This window comes from Dysidea avara, chromosome 13, assembly GCF_963678975.1.
Source record: "Dysidea avara chromosome 13, odDysAvar1.4, whole genome shotgun sequence".
In the NCBI taxonomy this organism is placed as follows: Eukaryota; Metazoa; Porifera; class Demospongiae; order Dictyoceratida; family Dysideidae; genus Dysidea; species Dysidea avara.
The window spans coordinates 8,534,760-8,562,250 of NC_089284.1; the positions used below are offsets into that span (position 1 = coordinate 8,534,760).

Consider the following 27,491-nt stretch of genomic DNA (forward strand, 5'->3'; position numbering starts at 1 on the left):
CCCTGTTCATATGCCCAATATCTGTAGAACTTAATTGATGAACATGTAACTAGGACTAATACCAGTATAGTACTCCAACAAAATAATATTGGCCATATGAATAAATTTTGCTATGCTTGAACGTGAATTCTCCTATAAATATGTGTTGCCTTTGTTATCAAACCATACTTTATCTGTACTAACATGTGAAAGCATTCAAAGTGATGTCTACATTGTTTTCATTTATGTACAGCTTTGAGAATGTTCTTTTCCTTTCAGTTTGAGAGACAACACTGTTGCACGATGGGTACGATAATATTATATAGTGATTGTGATGATATAACACAACCAAAATGACTGCAGCAATACCAGTACTTGAGTAGTGTCATCTTCACCAGTACTTGATCTATACCAGGAGCGCATCAAATCCTATGAATCCTTGTCCGTATTCTGTAAGATTTGATGTGCTCCCGTCTATATTCAGTACTAGCAAACAGACATGATCAAGTCATTATGAAACAAAAATTTTAAATACAGTACAAACTATAAAATCATGCCTAAAATTATTAGAACGCATTCTCTAATTTTACATTCTAGAGGTGTCAGAATCTTGTCTCCTAAAACTAGTCCGTGATGAATTCTTGTTAATTTCCTCCTCAATGGCTGACTCAAGGTCATTATGGTTGATAGTTCTCTTGTCTTCCTCCCTTAGAGCAGCTCTGGATGCTGCCCTGAACACAGCACTCTTAACACTACCACCAGTAACCTCATAAGTAGCCAGTCGGGTAAAATCAACATCATCAGCTACTGGAGCTTCAGGTGGTAATATCAACTAGACAGTAGAAAATATGTATTACATTGTGATATTGGAGAGCATATAGCTAGCACACTGGAACTATGACTTTAATATATCAGCATTAAACCATATTAACACATACTTTCCACAGCCTCTCCCTCAGTGCACGAGGTGGAACTTCAAACAACAACACAAATTTAAGTCTCCTGAAGAATGCCTTGTCAATGTTATCAATGAGGTTAGTGGTGAGGATGACAATTCCTGGGAATCGTTCAATGTGATAGAGTAACACACCAACATCAACATTAGCATAGCGATCAGTTGAAGTGCTAGAGAAATACATACCAATGTTAAATACGAATAGTTTAGAGATCACATGACTTTCTTACCTCATGTCAGTTCTAGTTCCAAACAATCCTTCTGCTTCATCAAACACGAGGATGGCATCAGTTCCACGTGCCTCCTCAAAGATACTGTCAATATTCTTAGTACTCTCACTGACCCACTTGCTCAACAGTTCACCACAGTTGATCACCTTATATGGTAGTATGTACTATATTAACAACCTCGACTATCATATCTGCTATACCTTTAATGGCTTTCCTATTTCATAACCTATGGCTTCAGCTGCTAGTGTCTTCCCAGTACCAGGTGCACCATGGAGTAGAACTGTAAGTCCCTAGAGAAATGTGTCACTACATGTTAATCCATTACATTTGTATACAGTTATACCACAACCAGTCACATGCTTGAACATTACATTTACAGTGATAAAGGAGGTACAATAAGATCATGTTAGTTACACATTGTGTACATACCTCAGTCATCCTCTTACCAAATCCCCATTGTCCAAACAGTACTGAACTGTACAAGTGATACATGTACATCATACATATAACATCTTATTAAAGTAACATACCGAGCCTTCTCAAACTGAACAATTTCCTTTAGTTGTTTCATCAACTTCTCCTCTACTACCACCTCATCCAGTCCACCAGCAGGAACCACACGACGATGGAAGTCCTACAAGTACAAAGTGGACCATAACTAACTGAAATACATGTAACACATCTACAGCTACACAAGTGTCTCTTTCATAGGTACGTTCTCTGGTCAAAGCTTTCTAGACTGCCCTTTGGTGTGTGGACTGATATTCCTCTTAGCTTTAACCACTTTGTGGTACTGCAAACACTCAAATGGGTGTAAACAAGAGTTTACAATATTTGTATGGGGGAAAGTGGAGTACATTCAGCAAAGGCACTGCTGCAAGTAACACTCCATACAAATATTATGAACTCTTGGTGTAATCAAACTAGCATATTAAAAATTATTAATTAAAAAATGTAATACCATCATTCATCTCTTGTTTCACTACTTTTTATTGCTGCATGTTATAACAACATTTTGTTCAATTCCAAAGTAGGGATTTTCCCACCAAGTTATGCTGGAATACCATCATTCATCTATCGGTTCACTACTTTTTATTGCATAGATCCCTAGTTACTAGTTTGTTAGGTTTTTTGTTATAGTACACGTATGACTGTTCTACTAGGGTGACTGCTGTATTAGAGTATCTGGAGTCGGCCTTTCACCAAGGGGTGTGTCACTATTTCATATTTTCGCATTATGAATAAAGCTAGGCCAATAATAACAGGGTGTGTCATTGTGATAAATTGTTAAGAGGTGTGGTCTTGGTACTTGATCATTATTAATCAACCAAGATTGTATTAATAGGCGTGGCATTGAACCTATCGTGAAGTTACAAGTATCTACCGAGTGTAAGCACTTTAAAAAGTTTGTGGCATCTAAATATGCTGCTCAAGGAAAGTGTTGATGGGGAAATTAACAGTTTCATTGCACGAAGAAGGGTGATTCATGAAGAAGGATGATCAGCCTGATTGAAGATGAAAGGAAAGACAAGGTGCAAAGGACACACACTCGTCAGAACCCCAAAAGACACATCCCACTGGTGAGTTTGTTATTGTGGCGTAAAATGGTGACTGTGTGCTGCTTTGTTTTGGCCTCCAGCCTTGTGACTGTGGTCAGGCTGGCAGACAAAAATTTGAGTTTCGGTGATTTATTATTTTTTTAAATTCTATATCCGGCCACCTGTAAGTGTTTTCTTGTTTTTTAATATTGTATTGGATGTTAGGTGGACTAATATTATTGCATAAGGTGATTTCATTGCATAAGATGCTTCTAGGATGATTTTTAAAGGTGGAATTGTAGGCGGGGGAGAGTAATTTTTGGGGGGTATCGTACTGTTTGATACAAGAATGAATATTTACAGACAAGTACAGTACACAAGCCACAGATGGCCTACAGCCAGCCATGTAGTGCAGGCTGCGGGATGCATGCTTGGTTAAGAATTTGAATATGTACATACATACCTTCATACGTAGTCTTCCTCTTAGTTGTAGACTAGCTCCCTTCAACAGGTCATCTTGAGTGATTAGAGGAGTTTCTCCATCACGTGATACTGCAATACTTAGAGCTGACAGAATAGCATTCTTAATAAAGCCTCCTGTTAGTTCATACCGCAATGACAACTCGTGCTAAGGGAATATAATGTATTAAGATGATACATCTGATGGATGGAGCCTCACAAGATCGACATCTTCGGTCATTTTCATTTCAGTTGGGATATGAGATTCCCATATTGCCTTCCTCAACAAGTGGTCTGGCTGACAGAACTCTAATGCTATGGTGATACGACGATGCATGGCTTCATCCAGATCAAAGGGACGATTAGTGGCCATAATGATTAGACCATCATGTCTGCATGAAATGAAATGATTACCAAGTGCAGGTAGTAAGGGATATGGTGCACGCACTCCCACACACGTACCTACACACACCACACACACACACACACACACACACACACACACACACACACACACACACACACACACACACACACACAACACAACACACACACACACATACTACACTACATTGATCCAACTCTCCTCACCTTTCAACTTCAGTCAACAACAAGTTCACATTGTGTCCTCCATGTTCTCTTGTTTCAAAGATGGCCTCACACTCATCAAAGAACAAGATCGCATCATTGATCTTAGCCTCTCTGAAAATGAACTTGAAATTCTCTCCAGCTGCCATTCCACCAAGAGATGGAAAGTTTATTAACAAAACCTAAAACAAGAGTAAGCTATACAAAGAGTGCAGTAAGAAATATATACCTTTTTACTGAGCTTGTTGGCCAGAGCATTAGCCATCATAGTTTTGCCAGTACCAGGTGGTCCATGGAACAACAACACCATCCCTGCACCGTAAGTGATCGCATCATCCAACCCCAACTTCCTACGACATCGCTTGTATGCCTCAAAGTTGCTGACTGTGTTATAAATCAACTGCTTTTGTTCTTTGCTCAGTATAACCTATATATATATATATTTATTTATTTATATATGTACATTAGAAACAAGCCTCAATCATTTAGTTGCATGTGTGCATTCACGTTAATCTCACAAAAACGTCACATGCTCATTGTTAGTAGATGATGTGTGCGTACCTGTTCAAACTTGGTCTTAGGGAAGTACAAGTGTGATCCTTCCACCACTTCTGAGAACTCTGTGTCCAGTCCAACACAAAAGTCAAGCATACGACGATCTATTTCAACCTGTCATGAACAACAAATATATGGTACGTCATCAGGCAATCACTACAGTTCCCTTACTATAGCATTATTGGAGTCACCAGTCAGACCAGAGTTGTGTACAATGATCATTCCCTCCCTCACTAGTGTAGATGACTTGTAGAAATACTTGCGATGAGCAATCTCCTCTTCTAGGTCAGTACAGAAGAGTCGAAGCAATCCACCAACTAAAGTCCCATGAACCGACACTTGAGTTTCATAGGACTGAAACTAAAGAACAACGTAAACATTGTGACTAAAATTTGTTCTGATGGCATGTTTAATAACTGCTAGTTAACACAAACAAAAGAGCTTTCCTTTCACCATAAAAACTACCTAATGGAGATTATTATCATGTTCAAAAGTGGCTGTAGTTATCTTTATACTAACTTAGCAAGTGGTCCATTGCATGTTGGAACTAACGTTGTTTGGTTGAATGATAACTGCAATGAGAATCAAAATAACATTCCTCTCAAAAGTTGTCAAGTTACGAGACTGGACCATCCTCTCTAGTCGAGGTACCCAGTTGGTGGACTGACGTGTGATCTGTAAACAACAACATTCTACCATATGATATGGCTTCATATATTAATACATCAATTCTGTTATTGATAACTGTATAGTACTTTTAAACTAGTTAAACAACAGAGTTGGGAGTAGCTAGTTACTTTGTAACTAAGTTATGTAACTAGTTACTTAAAAAGTAACCAGTAATATTACTAGTTACTTGCTTTGTAACCAGTAACTTGTAACTAGTTACAACTGTCTGAAAAGTACAATAGTTACATTGTAACTATAGGTAATTATGCTTTAAAAGCAAGAGCACTTCAATTTTTGTGCTACAGCCACATTAAGTAACCACTTTCTGTGTACTGTTCTTCATGATTCAGCTTGAGTATAGTCATAACAGTTGAAACTGAATTGAAATGGCTACAGAATCGTTATTTTCAGAAAGTGTGTATATAATTATTATATATAGTTCTCTTCTCCCTGGGAAAAATAATCATATTACAAAAGTTAATAAACAAGCGAATTTATTTATGAAAGTAACTAGTAACTAGATACCTAGTTACATTTTAAAAAGTAATTAAGTTACATGGGATAAAAGTAACTAGTTATTTTTCTGAAGTAACTACCCCAACTCTGTTAAACAAGTGTTTGTTACTTTTGAAGTCTTATGGCTACATTTGCAAAACTGATAATTTACTTGAACCATTATTTGACAGGTGTTGTATTGCACTGTGCTGCTGGCTGCATTTTTAAGGTGTATACAGTTATCAGAAGCAATCAAGTGTGCCTGCCATACTAACTGCAAAGACAAGACCTCTGTGATACTGTAACCATGCAAATACAAGACATGTACCGTATATATATATATATATATATATATATTTAATATACAGACCTTTCATGTCCAAGTACTTACTGTGCAATTATGTTACAAAACAACTACTGGTTTATGCCAGTCACTGTGAAACACTTACCGATAATCTCTTTTCACATTTCTTTTGCTGAACTTTGCACTTGGATTCAGTTTCTCTCTGAAAGAACAAGTAGAACATGATTATCCTGTACATTATATCTTACACAGAACATTACATATATCATGAACCACCCACGATAGTGGGTTCATAATAGGGATCGCCCATGTTTTTTGTAAAAATCCTAATAGAACGCACACCTAAAAACCACCTTGAAAAGCATCCTTCAACTCAAAACAACCCTCTGGTGGTTCTTTGCAATGAGTATAGGTCCACTAGTAAGTATCAAGTGAAAAGGAAACAGTATGTGTAATTCAAACAAAACTGAAAATTTTCATTTTATTCATATTATTATTATTATTCGTAATATTATTATTATTACAGGCATAGCGAAGTTTACAAGGAGAATCCTGGAATAAAAAGTAGCAAGGCTTGCTGAATGGATCATTGTGCATGTCCATCACCTATTTTTCATTTCATTTTTGGTTTGGGCTGTTTCTTCTTGCCAAAATGCCATTACACACGAGAAGCCATACAAGATTGTGCTCAGAGTTTATGCTCTGAGCTGAGCACAGTGAGTTTGGCGAATCCACTGAAGTTAGACACTCTCCTCCCTACTCTACTACTATGTAATCTTGGTACAAGGAACTCTCAGACAAGTAACAACACATCAGTACCTTTTGTTTCATATAGTGAGTGTCTCTGTGGCCATCATCATATTGTTGCTATGATAAAATTAATATATTCCACCAGTAAAATCTTATCCAAATTGTCTTAAAGGCTAAGATTTTTGACATTCAAAACTTATTTGGAGACTTCAGTTTACCACACAAAGTGGGATTAAATAGTTGGCCTATTTCTAGTTACTTTTCTGTGTCTATAATTATAACAACTGTGCAGTCACATGATTATACTGCGAGTATTGTGTACATAAACAACCTTAAAGTGTGGACAATTGATAAACACTTTGCTAACAAGTAAACAAGTCAGATACCATACCAGAAAATTCTGAAATCAAAAATATTGGTACATTAAACAAGATTGCACTATCATATCATGACACTCCAACATAACAATATGCATTACATAATTATAAGGGTACAAAACGATATAATGTTTATTATTCTCCTATATGTGGCACAATTACTTACCTCTATCCTCAGTTCATACTGTTTGACTTTCATCACATAACAAACATACTACAGGAAGCATGTCTGGGATAAAGGACAACTATCTCATGTCATACCAACCTGAAAATGATCGTCAAGATATTCCAAGTCCTTCTTGTAAGGTTTCAGTTTGTCCGGATCTGTATCTTCCTAAATAACAAAAATCACACTAAATGTTACAACTCACAGAACAGAGTCTATACAACAGAGAGTATGTTAAGGAGACCATACTATGTGGCCACCAAGACAATTCAAGGACCTGTGTTTCTTCTTCTTCTGGTTCAGCCACATCTTTTCTCTCTTGTTCCTTTAGTTTCTCTACTCTCAATAGCTGGTCTAAATCCTGAATATTTTCCTCTTTCTTCTCTTCTTCCTTTTCTAAAAACAGTAAGTGAAAATGAAGCAATTGATCTTTTATTACAAGTCGCTGAAACTACCAACCTACACTATACAAATACACTAGCCATAGGCAGTTAAAATCTTTTTCCATATACACAAGACCTCCATTATGAAAACAGGAAGTTTCAACAAAGCATTGTTATTGATACACTGTGATTACAAAATACGTGTACACAAGATAGCTAGCTATCAGGAATACTACATGAATAACTGCCAACCTTCTCCAGTAGTATCCCCTTCATCAGGTTTCTTGGATTTATCAATCGTTTGGTCCCGAAGGTGTTGATGTTCTGGCTCCTCAGCAATCACATCTGCCAAGTAGGTCTGCTCAATCTTCAAGAAATAATTTTGGTTCAAATCCGCCCCCATCAATATCCTGCAGGCATCAGCATCAAAACTTAACGAGGTGGGACTGAGCTGGAACACTGGGAAGAAACCCTGCTGCATGTGTAAGTGCTCTTGATCCAAGAAGTCAAGTAGTTCATGCAACGGTATATCCAAAGGTGAGTACAAGAGAATGGGATCTATACACTGGCCACGATAGCCTTCCCGCTCATACATGCTCACTGCAAGCAGTGTTATCTCAGTCTCAATCTTTGAGAAGTTGAACTTGCGGCAAAGACGCACCACTCTTGGCAACCTAACTTCACCATGCTTATCCTCAGTAGTTTTCAACCGTAAATTTAAAATCTTCCTTAACCTCTCTCCAACCTAGCAAGAGCAAAAGATCTACTTTGCAGCTTGGAACACATAAACATGCTGTCAATAGTTTACAAAAGTAAGTGTCACATGACCATTGCATATAATTCTACTGACAAGTGGGGAATACAGAAATACTACAAGTATTTGCACTTTGGTGCGAATAACCCTGTACACCCAAAATAAATGAATCTTGTTAATCACTTGTAGAGCAGCTCAGGCATTGTCGACCACCATGTACTTTCGGAAACAATATTTCCTAGAAGAGCAACATGACTCGATCAATTATTTCACTATTATGAGACCTATATCTATAACCTCCTATAAAATGTGAAAGGATTTGGTTATATTGTGTGGCTGCAGTATATCTTGGAAAGCCAATGTCCAAAAATGTCGATGCAAGCGCATGCCACCTTCTGCACCCTTTCCATGCAACTTATAAATGGTATTTTAGATAGCCCTTTTTAAACGTCTAATGTGATCAAACATCAGACATAAAAAATCATTTTATTTTGGACTTATCGATAATTTTGGTATTCTGTGAATTTCAGTGAAGCACTAGCTCTAAAAAGTCTTAAATGCGGCAATTAAAACACATGTATAGGGTGTTTTTCATCAATTCTAGGATTCTAGGTGGAAGTAGACAAGCTATACATAGCTGCAATACAGTAAGTCTATACAAACTAGCTAAATAAGGCCACTCCTCTTACTCATTTGACATTCTTGATATAATTTCAGATAGTGGAGGCTAGCAATAAACTGCAACAGTGTGTAAAACCTTGCTACTGCTTATACGGCTGTTCTATTGAAGTTATTGTTATCAGCGCTTTACAGTGACCAGCACTGAGGGTCTGACAGCAACATGTGCTGCAGCCTTAGGATTATGTAACACAAGTAGTCTATAATATGTTGAGAGTGCATTTTGCTTGTTAATTTTTTACAGGTTTTCGTGTTTGTATGCAGTGGTTAGATATAACCTGTTCCAGAACAGATTTTAGAAAAGATATAGAACACAAAACTTGTAAGAAGTTAACAAGTGAAATGCACTCAGCATAAACTACTCAAATAGAACAGTCATATAAAATTTTGTATACTGTTGCAGTTTATTGCTGACTCCAGTCCTCCACTATCTGAAATTATATCAAGAATGTCAAATGAGTAAGAGGAGTGGCCTTATTTGGCTAGTTTGGATAGACTTACTGTATTACAGTCGTATGTAGCTTGTCTACTTCCACCTTGAATTTACGAAAAACACTCTAAACATCATAACATGTGTTTCAATTGTGCATTTAAAACTTCACAAAATACCATAATTATCACAAAACAATTCATAAGTCCAAAAATGAAATTATATTTTGTGTCCAACATTTGATCACAATACCACTTCTGGGGAAAAAGGGCTATCTACAATACCAGTTAATAAAAATCTAATCTGCTTATATCCAGAAATCTAGTACAACCCTCTTTGAAATATCTGATTTTGAAATCTGAAATCTCTAAAAATAGTTGTAAAGTTCCCTATATTTCATGTATACGTCCGTATTTGCAGTGTCACTTATGTTACGTCCAGCATCACCACAAGTTTGCAGAGAACTCGAGAAAGGATTCCACATATTTCCGTATACTGTGTATCATGTGATGCTACTGTTCCGGATATCTATAATTTAAATCTTGCAATAAATTGCTTGAAATCTTGCCAAATCGCAAAGATTTGAAATCTTGTACAGGATTTTTCAGAGTTGCAGACCCCCCCAGCTCTATCACTACCACACAATAGCTTATAAGTTACATAAGAAGGGTACAGAAGCTGGCATCCGAATGCACATAATGCTGTCCATGCATCAACGTTATTGGACAGTGGCTTAATTTTCAAGGTTACTGCAGCCACACAATATATAGCCAAATCCTTTCATATTTTATACATGGAGGTTCTAGTCATAGGTCTTCATAATAGTGTAATAATTGATCGAGTAGCTGCTCTACAAACTGGGGTTTTGTTACAACCAGAAACCTGTGCACTGCATTTATTGATCAGTTTCGCATAGCCTAACCCTTGGATTTCTTCCAGTATAATGTTCTAATGTGTTTTCCCTACCTAAAGCACACTTGGCATCAGGGACGTATCCAGACTTATAGAAAGGGGGGGGTCAAAATGAACTCTGAGTCACTACATTGTCTGGTTTGGTAAGGTGAGACCAAAAAAAAAGGTCGCAGCCAGCCGAAAATAGCTGCCAACCTCACCAACTACGTATTTATCACTGATAAAGTACATAAAAATCCTTACATAGCTTGCTACACACTGCTCTATTACAGTGACTGCTCTATTATAGGGTTTCCAATGTAAAAATTCGACTTCTTCAAAGTAATTTGCTAACTGCTGTTACATGTTGGACTAACTCTCACTTGAATACAGCTGCAGTGGCAATAAATTCCATTGCCTTCTTGGGGTAGAAATCGATCGAAATATCTGCAAAATCCGACATTATGAGCTGTAACTCTCAGAAACCTTAATCCTTTATCGCAATACTGGAGTTCAACCTTCCTTCCTTCACCTAAAAGCATTGGTAGTTTGATTGGTGAGGTAGGTTTCCTGTCGCTGCATCATTTGAGCACGATTTTGGGCTCCAAAAACGGGTTTTCGTCAACGGACACCAATCGATTGATAGTCTAAACTTCCTCACACCACAGTAGTAATTGTCCATCGACAAAGAAGTCACATCGAAGTTTGGTTAAGTTGTGACATCTCTAACCATCTAGGTGAGCATGATATAGGGCAAAATTTGTCGGTTATCACATCTTCACTACATAACTTGTCCACTCAACTGTTCAAAAATAAATATCTCGGTGTAAACAACTATATGATCCATAAAGTATAACTAATAGCAAAGTTATTGTTGCTGCAATTCAGCTACAAACGCACATAGCTACCGTGCACTTAGCCATGTGACTATAGGCTTGGATGTGATAGTAATGATCCACTGCCTACATTTATTTGTTTATTATTACTGGGTAGGCAATATTTGTATTGAGGGATAAAATCACAATTGTCGTAGCACTACATAAGATATCAAGTGTTGAAATGGCAGAAATCACGCGAGCTTAATTGTAATTTCCTTAGCACCATTAAATTCTATTTTACGATTCCTGACAAAGATAACCTCACTTCTAGCTGTACTTTAGAGATTATACAGTTGTTTTACGGCAAGATTTCTATTTTTAAGCAGTTGAGTGGGTAAGTCATGTAGTCAAGGTGTGATTTCCAGCTAATTTTGCCCTGTATCATGCTCACCCAGATGGTTAGAGATGTCACAACTTAACTAAACTTCGTATGTGGCTTCGTTGTTGATGGATAATTACTACTGTGGTGTGAGGAAGTTTGGACTATCAATCGATTGGTGTCTGTAGACAAAAACCCGTTTTTGAAGCCCAAAATCGTGCTCAAATGATGCAGCGACAGGAAACCTACCTCACCAATCAAACTACCAATGCTTTTAGGTGAAGGTTTACTCACAGAGGAAGGTTGAACTCCAGTATTATGATAAAGGATAGAGGCTTCTGAGAGTTACAGCTCATAATGCTGGATTTTGCAGATATTTCGATCGATTTCTACCCCAAGAAGGCAATGGAATTTAATTGCCACTGCAGCTGTATTCAAGTGAGAGTTAGTCCAACATGTAACAGCAGTTAGCAAATTACTTCGAAGAAGTCGAATTTTTACATTGGAAACCCTATCTATTAGAGTATCTCGATCTTGGTATACTAAAATTTTTTGGAGGTCAAGAGCCCCCTTTGATCACCCCCCCCGTATCCGCCCCTGCTTGGCATGTTGCATACCTCGTTCAGCACTTCCGTTTGCTTCAAGAAATCTTCTACAGCAATTGGCTCGTTAACGTTGTGTGGAGTCAACATATTCCGCCTCAAGTCCTGTCTGCTCTGATCCACTCGCTGCTTCATGCTTGCCCAAGCATTGTAGTCGCTCAGGAACTCCTGGTTTACGTCCTTAGGGTCGTAGGGCTCGTTTCCGGTTTGCGACAACAACTTCACTTGTCTTGTCGTGAAAATGTATACAACATCAGGACATCTTTCTTTGGTTTGCTTCAGATACTCTACCGGGTCTGATAACTTCTCCTCGGCCATCTTCTCATGGTATTTATGCGCAAGATTGAGTTCAGGTGTACACTCGCAGTAACCTGCAATGTGTGGGTGTGGTTGTCAGCAATTTAAAAATCATTCCCTTAGAGCAACTCGGAACATGGTTCCAAAGTAAAGGTGTTAATCAGATCTAAGAAACAACTTGACCATTATTTGAAGTCAAAAGCTCATTCCACTCCAAACTATGGTTGTGATCTATTTTATTAGTCAAGACCCATTAAGTTGAAACAAAGTTATTACCGTGTAAAATAATTCCTCAAGGAGCCAATAACGGCAAAAATTATAAATTTTCAATGTAAAATTGGCCGTAGAAGTCGAAGTATGCAATGGCACCATCTCTCTAATATCTATGATGGCACTATATCATGGTAACACATGTAGTTTGTGTGCCAAGTTTTCTCTCAAAGCACGGCAGTATTCACAACAAAGCTATATGAATACATCTACATTATTTCGTTTATGTAGGCTTCAACATAATTGATGTTTAATTTTAGAGGATATTCTGTTTGTGAGGTAAAACTAGTGATTGTGACAATGAAATAACACAACCACAGCAATACCACTATTTGACTGTGCATGGCCATACAGTAGCATAATCTTCACCAGTTTCCATTAGTACTTGATCTGTATATTCAGTACTATAGCAGACAACCATGTGATAGATAATACGATCAAGTCATCATGAAACACAAATTTTAATCAAGTAATATAACACAATAAAATCATGCCTAAATGTTATATAGAACGCGTTCTCTAATTGTACATTCTAGAGGCGTCAGAATCTTGTCTCCTAAAACCAGTCCGTGATGAATTCTTGTTAATTTCTTCCTCAATGGCTGACTCAAGGTCATTATGGTTGATAGTTCTCTTGTCTTCCTCCCTTAGAGCAGCTCTGGATGCTGCCCTGAACACAGCACTCTTAACACTACCACCAGTAACCTCATAAGTAGCCAGTCGGGTAAAATCAATATCATCAGCTACTGGAGCTTCAGGTGGTAATATCAACTAGACAGTTGAAAATATGTCTATATAGCATATCTTATAAACAAAAATATTGACTGCAATTACTACATACATATACCTGTAAAATATGAGAAACAAAAATTCACACTAGCGATTTTTAGATATAGTGGGCTAATAATAAACATGCAAAAGCTTTTCCTCAGTGTCATTGCAAAAAGAACAACATAAAGATAAGTACAAGATGAATTTTGAAGACATGTATCTCAGAGATGATCAGGACAATTTAGCTCAAAAAGGTGTCCCACTATAAGGAATTTTCACTGTAAAAATGATTGAGTAGAAGCAAGCTATGATGTGCAAAAATCGGATAATATACACTTGTTTGTTGCACGCCTGCAACCACTACATGTAAATATTTTACACTAACACATATCTTGATATATCGCAAATCTAAATTGCAAAGGAGAAAATAAATATACCTTCCATAGCCTCTCTCTCAGTGCACGAGGTGGAACTTCAAACAACAACACAAATTTAAGTCTCCTGAAGAATGCCTTGTCAATGTTATCAATGAGGTTAGTGGTGAGGATGACAATTCCTGGGAATCGTTCAATGTGATAGAGTAACACACCAACATCAACATTAGCATAGCGATCAGTTGAAGTGCTAGAGAAATACATACCATTGTAAATATGAATAGTTTTGAGATCACATGACCTTCTTACCTCATGTCAGTTCTAGTTCCAAACAATCCTTCTGCTTCATCAAACACAAGGATGGCATCAGTTCCACGTGCCTCCTCAAAGATACTGTCAATATTCTTAGTACTCTCACCGACCCACTTGCTCAACAGTTCACCACAGTTGATCACCTTATATGGTAGTGTGTACTGGATTAACAACCTGGACTATCATATCTGCTATACCTTTAATGGCTTTCCTACTTCATAGCCTATGGCTTCAGCTGCCAGTGTCTTCCCAGTACCAGGTGCACCATGGAGTAGAACTGTAAGTCCCTAGAGAAATGTGTCGCTGTATATTATGTTAATCCATTACATTTGTATACAGTTATACCACAACCAGTCGCATGCTTGAACATAGGCGGCGGAAAGGGGGGGGGCTAGGGGGCTAAAGCCCCCCTTCGGTCTGCTGAGGGGGGGCTTAGCCCCCCCTCAGAATGATATCACACCGAAATTATCTTTCTTGAAGACCGTGATAAAGATCGAGATACTCTAATAGAGCAGTCACTCTAATAAAGTAGTCAGTGTGTAGCGAGCTATGTAAGGAATTTTATGTAGTTTATCAGCTAGAAATGGTAGCTGGTGAGGTGGAAAACTCTTGTCAGTTGGTTGTGACCTTTTTTTTTTTTTTTTTTTTTTTTTTGGTCTCACCTTACCAAACTATAGAAATAAGTCTGGGTCAGCCCAGCGGAGCCCCCCCTCATATCAACTACTTCCTCCGCCGCTGTGCTTGAACATTACATTTACAATGATAAAGGAGGTACAATAAGATCATGTTAGTTACACATTGCGTACATACCTCAGTCATCCTCTTACCAAATCCCCATTGTCCAAACAGTATTGAACTGTACAAGTGATACATGAACATCATACATGTAACATTTTATCATAGTAACATACCGAGCCTTCTCAAACTGAACGATTTCCTTTAGTTGTTTCATCAACTTCTCCTCTACTACCACCTCATCCAGTCCACCAGCAGGAACCACACGACGATGGAAGTCCTACAAGTACAAAGTGAACCATTACTAACTGAAATACATGTACAAGGAACAACACATCTACAGCAATATACAAGTGTCTCTTTAGCTGCTTTACTATGTTTTCATAGACACATTCTCTGGTCAAAGCTTTCTAGACTGTCCTTTGCTGTTTAGGGACTGGCTTTGTAATTGGTTGTTGTAGGCCAGTAATGTAGTTGTATCAGTACGTAAGCCATTACTAAACCCTGCTGCAAAAGTACTTACAACCTTTTCAGGTTCACAGCTGTACTACAAAGCAGAGCCGGAGCCCAGAGGGTTTGAATGGTCGGGCCATCCATGGCTGGACTGCAATGGAGTACTTCTTATTGATCTTATGTGATTTTTAGATCATGCATGTGATACTCAACTGCATGTGCTAAGCACACACTGCATGCCAAGTTAGGGGGATATGGGGGCATGCTCCCCCAGGAAAATTTTTGAAAATAGATGCTCTGAAATGGCATCTGGAAGCTATTTTACTTGCAAAACCTCTTTCTCCTTTTTGTTAACATTAAGGTTACGGAATAGTTTTAAATGCGTGGGCAGAACAAATTACAAAATCTGCTTTAAACCAAGCAGGGATAAATAATTTCAACAACTGTGTTGTGTTAGCAATATAACTAATTGTGCTTGTTTGTTTTTACTACAGAACAATGACTGTCCTTGGATGTGTGGTCTACAATAGAGCGATGTTTTATAAAAACGCGCCGCCAAAAACCAGACTAACAGATTACTGAATCCTTATAATTTCAACACAAGTGGCTAAACAACTAAAATATCTAGGTCCTGTGGAAGCGATTTTTTAAGTTACTGGTAGTATAGACGTTTTATTGAACTTTTAGTAGTTTTTTTCGAGTGAAACAAGCTCTTTGAAGGCTTGTATCTGAGTCACTGGGGAGAAACACGCCAAAAACGCTTCCACAGGACTTAATAAATTTAATATACAGTATCACTATGCCCCAGAAAAGCCAATAGAGCCTACAGCTTTTGCTGTATTTGGCGGCGGAAAAGCATGGTAGTGACAGCTGAGCGATGTACGGGCTGGCTTACTTGTGTTACTACAACATATTGTAGTGTTCCACCTGCCTCAAACTACATAAAACATTAAATATGAAGAGCTTCACCTTCATTTAAAACTTTTCACACTGCTAGACTGGTTTTATGGGCTTCTCAAAAAGTATCAATAGGCATTCAAAATTTTGAATGATTGCCCGTGACTATACCGTAACCTTAAGGATATATCCTGATAATTTTGTACTACAGTACCAATTAATAGCTAATTTTACTTTCAAAGTTTAGTGAAAGCTTAGTTTTTTTAAAAATACAAAAGTCATTGGGCTTGTAATTTCTAATGCATGCACGACATGCTCACATGCATGCACGACATGCTCACATGCATGATCAATTTGCCCAATGCAGTGCAATGCAGATGACTCACTGGAACTTTTGGGTGATTTGAGCACAATTAACATGGCTTAGCCCAAGTAGAACAGTGGCTATTTTCTATACCACATGCTCTATTAGAGTATTGCGATGACTGTTCTATTAGAGTATATTATGATGACTGCTCTATTAGAGTATCTCGATCTTTTTTCAAATTCAAGTAGTTGAAAAGTGGTCCGGCCAATGCCGGACCGGCCGGACCGTGGGCTCTGGCCCTGCTACAAAGAGGCTACACATGAGCAAAACTTACCTGTACAAATGTTTAAAACAGTACGAAGCTTTCGTTTCACACACAAACAGTAACAAAAGATTATTTTAGCATAGCTCAAATGCTAAAATGGGTGTAAAAAAGAATTAACACTTGCAGGCAAGTACACAAGTATATGCCCCACAGCTAGCCTATAGCCAGCCATGGAGTACAGGCTGCAGGATGCATGCTTGGTTAAGAATTTGAATATGCACATACATACCTTCATACGTAGTCTTCCTCTTAGTTGTAGACTAGCTCCCTTCAACAAATCATCTTGTGTGATTAGAGGAGTTTCTCCATCACGTGATACTGCAATACTTAGGGCTGACAGAATAGCATTCTTAATAAAGCCTCCTGTTAGTTCATACCGTAATGACAATGCATGCTAAGGAAATATAATGTATTAAGATGATAGATCTGATGGATGGAGCCTCACAAGATCGACATCTTCGGCCATTTTCATTTCAGCTGGGATATGAGATTCCCATATTGCCTTCCTCAACAAGTGGTCTGGCTGACGGAATTCTAATGCTATGGTGATACGACGATGCATGGCTTCATCCAGATCAAAGGGACGATTAGTGGCCATAATGATTAGACCATCATGTCTGCATAAAATAAATATACCAATCTAGTACAAGTTGCAGACACCACACACTAGAGTTGCAACGATACAGTGTGTAGACGTATCGATATATTGCCTCTGGTGTATCACGATACAGCGACATATTGCGTGATACAAAGCGTAGTCTAAGCAATGGTCTATGTTGTTTTTTAATGTTGTTTTGTTTTTTTAAAGAAATAAGTGAGCTAAATTTACTTTGAGAAGCATTACATACTATTCAGTTTAACCACAATGTACAATAATTTGATTGTCAGCCATGTTAACAAGCCACGATATGTCGATATATCACGATATGTCGATATATCATGATACGCGATATATCGATATGGTTTGACTTTGTATCGATACAGCGATATTGTCCTAATACGATACAATACGCGATATATCGATACATTGTTGCATCTCTACCACACACACACACGCTGCTTTCCTCACCTTTCAATTTCAGTCAACAACAAGTTCACATTGTGTCCTCCATGTTCTCTTGTTTCAAAGATGGCCTCACACTCATCAAAGAACAAGATTGCATCATTGATCTTAGCCTCTCTGAAAATGAACTTGAAATTCTCTCCAGCTGCCATTCCACCAAGAGATGGAAAGTTTATTAACAAAACCTAAAACAAGATTAAGCTATACAAAGAGTGCAGTAAGAAATCTATACCTTTTTACTGAGCTTGTTGGCCAGAGCATTAGCCATCATAGTTTTGCCAGTACCAGGTGGTCCATGGAACAACAACACCATTCCTGCACCATAAGTGATCGCATCATCCAACCCCAACTTCTTACGACACCGCTTGTAGGCCTCAAAGTTGCTGACTGTGTTATAAATTAACTGCTTTTGGTCTTTGCTCAGTATAACCTTAAGAGCAAATTAGAATATTCACAAGTTCTGTAGGGGTGCTACATACACATGAGATTGGTTAGCACAAATAAAAAGTTGTTTTGGTTTGTGTTGCAATATAAGTAAACATGCAGATATGTGTACCTGTTCAAACTTGGTCTTAGGGAAGTACAAGTGTGATCCTTCCACCACTTCTGAGAACTCTGTGTCCAGTCCAACACAGAAGTCAAGCATACGACGATCTATTTCAACCTGTCATGAACAATGGTATGTCACAATAGATTATGAGAGGTTAATCTCAAACAACAGGCAATCACTACAGCTCACTTACTGTAGCATTATTGGTGTCACCAGTGAGACCAGAGTTGTGTACAATGATCATTCCCTCCCTCACTAGTGTAGCTGACTTGTAGAAATACTTGCGATGAGCAATCTCCTCTTCTAGGTCAGTACAGAAAAGACGAAGCAGTTCACCAACTGAAGTCCCCTGAGCTGACACTCGAACTTCATAGGACTGAAACTGAAGAACAGCATATACAAGATAAATATGGTCACTAAAATTTGAGGAATTTCTAATGGTAAAACATTTTTACTACCTAACTATGAATCTAGTTAACACAAATAAGAGAACTTCCTTTCACTACTGTAGATTATGATCATGTATATACTAAAATTCAAAAAGTGGCTTTATTTATCTCTATAGCAACTTAGCAAGTGGTCTATTGGATGTTGTAACTAACCTTGTTTGGTTGAATGACAGCTCCAATGAGAAGCAAAATGATGTTCTTTTCAAAAGTTGTCAAATTACGAGACTGGACCATCCTCTCTAGTCGAGGTACCCAGCTGGTGGACTGACGTGTGATCTGTAAACAACAATTGCACCATATGATATGGCTTCATATATTAACACATCAATTCTGTCATCAGTAACTGTAAAGTACTTTCAAACCAGAGTGAAATTAAACAAGTGTTTGGCTAGATTTGCAAAGCTTATAACTTACTTGAACCACTATCACCATTATTTAACCCTTAAACCTGCACAATCCAGCAAACTGGATTTAAAACTTAAGAAATATGCATGCTTTACACAAAGCGCTGTAACTTTTGAAGCGTCCATCCTATGGCTACGCAATTTACGTCATTCTACTTGTGATTTTATAAATTAAAATTTTTTAAATTTATTAAGGCTTTACAGCACAAGTGCTGATGTAACAAGGATTAAAATGATACCAAGGGTTTTACCCTAATGCTAAATGGTGAGGCCAAAACTAGTTGTGAAAATAACTTTTCGGTAAGAAAACACGCAAACCCTTTACATGCCATCATAAAATGGTTGATAACTCGATGGTATCACCTTGTAACAACTTCTATTCAATTCACCATTAAATTTTCTATCAGACCATATATGACTCACGTGAGTTAACCTACAATCGAAATTAAACACATGGCAAGAATTTTGAAACATGGAGACGCAACTCGTCACTGTTCATCACTTCATAACAAATAAGCCCATGTAGTTACAGCCCAGTGAACAGACTTTTAAAGTTTTAATCGATGTATATTTGTAGGCTGTAAGAATTAAGTTACCCCACCTAGTGTCACCATGCATGGCCATATTGTGTAAACACGCATTCCCCAAAATTTCTCTACAGGTTTGCGGATTAACAGGTTATTATTGCACTGTGCTGCTGGCTACGTGTACAGTAATCACAAGCAACCAAGTGTTCCTACCACAAGGCAAGGCCTCTGTAATGCTGTAACTATACGAACACAAGACATGTATATGTGACCGGATCTGCAAGAATCCAATATGTTAGCGCAAACCTAATTTTACAGTAGAATGCATATTTACGAAATTGAAAAAAAGTCTAGAAATTTTTGAGCGCTTGTTTCACAGTGAAGGAAGGTGATAACAGCTAAAATCTTGGTAACATTGTGATCTCCAACACAAGAGTTCAGATATGTTTGTTTCGTGTCAGTATTCCCAAGGAAATGGAAGGTATGAGCGTTAGTCTGCCTCGTGTTGGATGAGCAGTTCACTATCGTTTTTTTCTCACATGTTCACCTTTTCCCTGGTCGTAGGAAAGGCCTGGAAGACAAAACTTACCCAGCAATGGATTTGTCTGTTCATGGAGAATTTGATGGTGTAAGATGCATTTCAGTAGAGGACTGCATTCGTAAGTTATGATCGTTTAATTAAGTGCCTATAGTTTATTTTCTGTACTGTCACTGTACAATTGATTTTTCTGTTGTTGCCACTTTGTAGTGTTGTATCTTCAAAAGTTCAAGGCTTCTAGAGTTGAAACTTTGATGAACATTCAGTTGGCTATCTAGATAAAGACAATGTAATAAAATGGAATTCAAAAAATGAACTAACATATTAGATTCTAATTGCAGATCCAGTCACATATACCTGTTATACAAACTTTCCTTTCATGTCCAGGTACTTACTGTACAATTATGACTACTGATTTATACCAGTCACTGTGAAGCACTTACCGATAATCTCTTTTCACATTTCTTTTGCTGAACTTTGCACTTGGATTCAGCTTCTCTCTGAAAGAACAAGTACAACATGATTATCCTGTACATTTTATCTTACACAAAATGATATACTACAAACAGTTTTTCTGCTATCATCTCAAGATGTGTGATCAATATCAAAATAAAATGAACACAGACAGAGAAGTATGAGACACCAGGGGCGTAACCAGAAAATTTAAATAGGTGAGGCAGACTTCAGGGGCAGATCTAGGATTTTGTTAAGGACAGTAGAAGTGACCGCAAAGTGTGTGAAGCACACTCTGCGAAATTTCGCCTTCTAGGGGGTCTGGGGGCATGCCCCCCCAGGAAATTTTTGAAAATTAGGTGTTTCGAGTTTGAATCTGGGGGAAATTTTAATCATACTATGGAAATAATTATTGTAAAGAATGTGCACTGGAAAATTAATACAATGAAAATTAATACAATTATTATGTACAATAGCTGAATGTACAATAGCTTATATATACCTTCTGTAAGTGCATGTTCTTTGGAGTTTTGAACTGTCAAAGAAGCACTTGGTTCAAGCTCAGGTGTAGACTCAGGCTGAGAAGAATGAGCAGCAGACCATACAAGCATAAAGGGCATTACTTAATCTATAAGGCAAAGCTATTCTCTAGATTAGTTAGTTACTAGCCTATTATGCTTATAATAGAATACTTTGGAATTGATTATAATAAGATTAATACCTAGCATTAACTAAACTCACCCCATAAATGTAGAATGGTAATTTGGCACTTCTTTTTCGGTTGTTGTGACCATAGGCGTATAGCAAGACATTTTTAGATAGGGGGATCTAGTTTAGTGTTGAAGAGCAAAAAAAGGTCAACACCTACTAAGAATGGCTGCCCTCCACTAAATAATAATTTGTATCACTGATAAAGCACATAAAATCCTTATTCACAACTTCATAGTTTGCTATGTATACACTGCTTCTCTGAATTCTGTGACTGCTTTATTAGAGTAACTGACTGCTCTATTAGAGTATCTCGATCTTTTTTGAATTTACAATCATAAAATCACAAAGAGGGCCCCAGCCCCCCCCGGTTACTACGCTTATGGTCACTTGTGACTCCTCACTCTGATGATCCATTTTTTAGCAATAAAAAAGAATCGCCTAACCATTCAAAAAAATTCTAATAGGTACCAACTGTTGTTTGTAACGAAGCAGTACCGAGGGTAATCTGCTATGGATGGATTCGTATTAATTTCCATGGTAAGTTCCCTAGTACCATAAATTGTTGTAACATTAAGTTTCAAGTATAAAAAAGTCCACTACCAGCTTCTCACTTCAATTACTAATATTTGGTGAGGCAGCTGCCTCACCTGCCTACATGGTAGGTACGCCCCTGGACACAAAGGATTCGACTCTCAACTAGTAGTAACTACCTCTACTGGTTGTCAATAAAATGTACAGCTTGCAAACAAACAAAATTACAGAGGATCTAGTTATCCGAATCCCGGGGATCACCTTCAAAGTCACATAAAACTAATGATGCACACTAATAGCCTTATCAGATGAAGTGTGGATATAAAAGTGATACTCAGAGTTTGTATTATTTGAAAGTGGGTCAGTACTCTTGACCTGGTTGATCAACTGACCCGAATAGTGTATTGCATGGGACCTGGTTTAATTGGAATATATGTGCATCAAGTGTTAAGCATGTATAGATAATGAGCACATAGTTTAATTTTTTGGCATGACAACGTACTCCTCACTGCATATATATATATCATACTACAATGTGGAGCCATGTACACTAATCGGTTGCCATTGTCTGTTTTGGTAGTGGCTTATTTAATATTTCCTCTTGCAGATAATCCTTTCCAAGGCACCCACACAAACTCCAGCAAATAAGCGTGGCTGCCTCCATGAATGCCAACAGACAGTAACATACCATCCCAATAGGTGGGCGTGGCTCCACATATGCTATACACTTACACACAGCAACATACACACTGTAAGTGGGTGTTATTTCATACAGTGAAACCTTACTTAGTGGCCACCTCAGTAATGAGGCCACCTCATTATAGTGGCCAGGTCCAGCAAGTCTAAATATATTTTCCATTATATTACATGTAATAAATTTTCATTAATAGGACCACCTCAATATTAAGGCCAGTGGCCACATATTACAGGACCCAACTGGTAAACTAATACAATGTTCCCTCAGTAAAGAGCTAAATGAGCAGGCAGTCTAGGTACCACTGCAAAGGTCCCTGCATATTTTCACTACTGAAAGCTGTACCCATTATTCTGGCAGTATACTTTTCTAACCATTATGTCTCAGGTAATACTGGAATAATTAGTACAGTGTATATTCCTACCTTTCTCTGTGATAAACTCTACATAGTGCAAATTTTTTTGTTGTAAATATTGCTGATACAGCTAGGCAGTGGCTGGTTGGGTTTGTTGAAAACCTCGATAATAAGGCTACTTTGTTTTATGGCCACATTAATGAGGTTTTCGGTAATAGGACCACCTCAGTAATAGGGCCACTTATCATGGGTCCCATCAGTGGCCCTATTAACGAGGTTTCACTGTATATAGTAAGTTTTTAGTATGTGTACTTGCATTTCAACTAGTACAATCAAACTTGTTAAATTATTATCACTCTGGATGGATACAGGTAGATATTCTATAAATCATATGAGACCGAGGACAAAATGTGACCTAAATGATCTCAATGACCTGACCCTGGTACTGTATGCATAAAAGTACAAGCAAGAGAACATTATAATAAAGAGTGTCCAACTCTCAATATAATCCTTACAAAATCACTGTGCTAAAACTCTCCTACTCCAATCAGTAAAATATTGTTATACCTTCAAGTAAACAGAAGACTTGTTGATATTTGAAAATTGATGTTTCACCTCCTTTATTGAGGAATAAATTGTTTGACTATTTTGTCTACAGTTGATTGTGTTGCGTTCACACTATCCCGGGTTAGCCAGAGTGTCTTCAACTCGGGTTGCGGAACTCGGGTTGGCACTTGTTCACACTACTGCATCTGACACGAGCTTGATAGTGCGAGTACCGAATAAAAATTAGCTAAGACAAGTGCACGAGCTTTTGATTATTTAGGTGCTTAATAAAAGGGCACTAGAATTGTAGTGAAGAAGTGTAGAACCAGCTGAAATAAGTCGTACAATGTTATAGACGCTATGTTTAAGATATTGGGTGCTCCTTTCGCCAGGAATATTAACATGTCATTCGAGCATAACTGTCACAAAATCTACCAGAACTACGATACATCGTAGCCATTTTGAAGAACGGTTTTAGAGCATAGAATATACTCGCTGTGTGACCAACAGAAGCAATTTATATTTTTAACCTGAGTTGGCCAGCTCGGAATGCATTCACACTGTACGCTATCCCAGGCCAACCCACCTCTCCTTGTCGTGCCGTGCTAGACTTGGTTCGGCATGGCTCTATTGATTCACACTACAATTTGTTTCAAGCCATGCCGTGCTCTACCCGGGTTAGAGGGTAGTGTGAAAGGGTTGTAAGGTTTGAGTGTGAGCTGTTCCCTACTCCATTATTATGCAATCTAGGAACCTCAGACAAGTAACAACACATCAGTACCTTTTGTCTCATGTAGCGAGCATCTCTGCGGCCATCATCATATTGTTGCTATGATAAAACCAATATATTCCATCAGTAAAATATCAGCACTACTTTATGATGCTTAGATCTTATCCAACTTATCTTAAAGGTTTCTGTTAATTCAAAACTTATTTGGAGACTTCAGTTTACCACACAAAGTGGGATTAAATAGTTGGCCTATTTCTAGTTACTTTTCTGTGTGTAACAACTGTACAGTCACAATATACTGCATGTATTGTGTACATAAAAAAACCTAAAAGTGTGTACAATTGATTATTGTCCAACACAATGCAGCCATTGCATTGTAAACAGCCTGGAAAACAGGTAAACAAGCCAAAAATACTACACAAACCACCAGACATTCACAATTCTGTGACTCGTGTATTCAAAAATTATTGTACCGCCATTTTTATTGCACAAGTCAGGACCAGGTACATTAAACAAGATGCACTATCCTCCAACACAACGATACGCATTTAGACATCACTATCCATTAGCATAGGATAATTACATAATTGTAAGGGTACAGAAGGATAAAATTTAATGTTTATTTTCTACACATTATGTGGCACACTCATACTTACCTCCATCTCCATCCTCACTTCATACTGTTTGACTTTCATCACATAACAAACATACTACAGGAAGCATGTCTGGGATAAAGGACATCTATCTCATGTCACACCAACCTGAAAATGATCGTCAAGATATTCCAAGTCCTTCTTGTAAGGTTTCAGTTTGTCCGGATCTGTTTCTTCCTAAATAACAAAAATCACACTAAATGTTACAACTCACAGAACAGAGTCTATACAACAGAGAGTATGTTAAGGAGACCATACTATGTGGCCACCAAGACAATTCAAGGACCTGTGCTTCTTCTTCTTCTGGTTCAGCCACATCTTTTCTCTCTTGTTCCTTCAGTCTCTCTGACCTCAATAGCTGGTCTAAATCCTGAATATCTTCCTCCTTCTTCTTTTCTTCCTTTTCTACAGAACAGCAAGTGAAAATGAAACTGTTGATCTTTTATTACAAAGTCACTGAAACTACCTACACTATACAAATAGCCTTATGTTACACTATATGCCATAGATGGTTATTGATTTACGAAAAATACATGAAGCTTACCATCTTCAGCTTCACCCTCTTGACTTGCTAGATTAGGGTCCTATGTTGACAATACATAGCATCTAGTAGCCACGCCTACCATGACAACTCACTTCAGTTTCCAGTGACTGCTGGGGACTGAGCAATCTGACTACAAGAGAATGAAACAAGTACTATATACAAAGTACTCTGTTGTAATTAAATCAACTATAGAATGGACACGTCTATAAGTACACATTAGCACCTAGAAAGACACCACAAAGCATTTTTTTAGTCTGATTCTGGACAACTCCCAGTAAGTATTCAAGGTAAGCTACTAACAAGTATGTAAAATCTTAGGTAGCTAACAAGCAGGAAAACTAAACAATTAACTACCAACCTTCTCCAGTTGCATCCCCTTCTTCAGGTTTCTTGGACTTATCATCAATTGTTTGGTCCCGAAGGTGTTGATGTTCTGGCTCCTCAGCGATCACATCTGCCAAGTGGGTCTGCTCAATCTTCAAGAAATCGTTTTGTTTCAAATCCGCCCCCATTAATGCCTTGCACACATCGGTATCATAACTTAAGGTTGATGACAAGATGTAACTGTGCTGGACATCGGGGAAGAAGCCCTGCTGCATGTGTAAGCGCTCTTGATCCAAGAAGTCAAGGACTTCTTGCAATGGTATATCCAAGAAGGAGCACAAGGAGATGGGATCTATACCGTAGCCACCATATCTGTCTTCCCGCTCAATGCCAGCTTGCATGGTTAATGTAAACAGTATAATCTCAGTCTCGTTCTTTGAGAAGTTGAATTTGCGACAAAGACGTACCACTCTTGGTAACCTAACTTCACCATGCTTATCCTCAGTAGTTTTCAACCGTAAATCTACAATCTTCTTTAATCTCTCTTCAACCTAGCAAAAGCAAAAAGCACATTAAAACTTCCATCTACATTGTGGCTCAGAACACATAAGGATGTTGTCTAAAAACACCAATAGAATACTGTATTTGTAACATGTACAGCTACATGGATGCTGAGGCCATTGCAAATAATTCTATTATCAAGTAGGGTATATGGAAACACTACAAGTACTTGTACTTTTGGTACAAATAACCCTGTACACCCACAATAAATGAATCTTGTTAATCACTAGTACAAACAGCATTATCATGGGATTCTGTTTCAACCAGAAATCTGTGCAATGCATTTTTTTATTGGTCAGTCTCGCATAGCCAAGCCCTTGGATTACTTCCAGGATAATGTTCTAATGTGTTTTCCCTACCTACAGGCATGTTGCATACCTCGTTCAGCACTTCCGTTTGCTTCAAGAAATCTTCTGCAGCAATTGGCTCGTTAACGTTGTGTGGAGTCAACATGTCTCGCCTCAAGCTCTGCCTGCTCTGGTCCACTCGCTGCTTCATGCTTGCCCAAGCATTGTAGTCGCTCAGGAACTCCTGGTTTACGTCCTTAGGGTCATAGGACTCGTTTCCGGTTTGCGATAACAGCTTCGCTTGTCTTGTCGTGAAGATGTATACAACATCAGGACATCTTTCTTTGGTTTGTTTCAAATACTCTACCGGGTCTGATAATTTTTCCTCCTCAGCCATCTTCTGGTCGTGTTCGGTTTGCTCTGGTTTGCTGCGCGCACAAGACTTTTTTTGCACGTATATACTCGCACGTGCCCAGTAACCTGTGAAGTGCCCTCTATGACTTTCGCTAAAAATAGCTTTCAGTTACTTAAAATAGATCATTGGGTTTGCCAAATATGGTGCGTATTTGTGAATTGCCATTGCCCTTATGGTGAGGCCTTCTCATTAAAATGTATAGATACCTCTAAGTCAAGTGTACACATGATATTAAATTGATCATGTAGCTAGCTAAGTAACTCCAGTCCATCTTATATAGCTATGGCAATACAAGGTTGCATGTTGCATGTAGCTATGGTGCAGGGCCGGTTTCATGCACTTATATTATATTGAACATGAGTGGTGAAGTCAAATTTGAACAATTTAGCTGCCTCTATGATGCTGAGGCGTGTTG

General features: G+C 38.1%; 2 protein-coding genes across 3 annotated transcripts; both read right to left on the reverse strand.

Moving 5' to 3' along the window:
• Positions 1-473: 473 nt before the first annotated feature.
• Positions 474-12,377, reverse strand: LOC136242435 (uncharacterized). Its single transcript, XM_066033857.1, has 20 exons — positions 12,016-12,377; positions 7,701-8,193; positions 7,343-7,461; positions 7,165-7,233; positions 7,066-7,113; positions 6,592-6,639; positions 5,918-5,974; positions 4,857-4,979; positions 4,476-4,664; positions 4,311-4,418; positions 3,979-4,176; positions 3,753-3,931; positions 3,382-3,553; positions 3,166-3,330; positions 1,695-1,798; positions 1,594-1,639; positions 1,365-1,454; positions 1,165-1,310; positions 918-1,104; positions 474-811 (listed from the first exon to the last, which is right to left on the reverse strand). Exons 1-20 carry the CDS (start codon positions 12,316-12,318, stop codon positions 566-568), a joined length of 3,090 nt encoding a protein of 1,029 aa, XP_065889929.1. The 5' UTR covers positions 12,319-12,377; the 3' UTR covers positions 474-565.
• Positions 12,378-13,009: 632 nt separating this feature from the next.
• LOC136242434 (uncharacterized) lies at positions 13,010-27,143 on the reverse strand. Of its 2 annotated transcripts, XM_066033855.1 has the most exons (22): positions 26,753-27,138; positions 25,848-26,364; positions 25,582-25,619; positions 25,490-25,529; positions 25,232-25,350; positions 25,054-25,122; positions 24,949-25,002; positions 24,344-24,391; positions 20,716-20,772; positions 18,957-19,079; positions 18,548-18,736; positions 18,361-18,468; positions 18,037-18,234; positions 17,811-17,989; positions 17,187-17,358; positions 16,971-17,135; positions 14,936-15,039; positions 14,835-14,880; positions 14,222-14,311; positions 14,022-14,167; positions 13,776-13,962; positions 13,010-13,338 (listed from the first exon to the last, which is right to left on the reverse strand). In XM_066033855.1, exons 1-22 carry the CDS (start codon positions 27,056-27,058, stop codon positions 13,087-13,089), a joined length of 3,207 nt encoding a protein of 1,068 aa, XP_065889927.1. In that variant the 5' UTR covers positions 27,059-27,138; the 3' UTR covers positions 13,010-13,086. The 2 variants fall into 2 exon arrangements, with proteins under 2 accessions (XP_065889927.1, XP_065889928.1); XM_066033856.1 differs by lacking the exons at positions 13,010-13,338; positions 13,776-13,962; positions 14,022-14,167; positions 14,222-14,311 and adding an exon at positions 14,333-14,383 and having other exon boundaries at positions 14,763-14,880; positions 26,753-27,143.
• Positions 27,144-27,491: the final 348 nt, after the last annotated feature.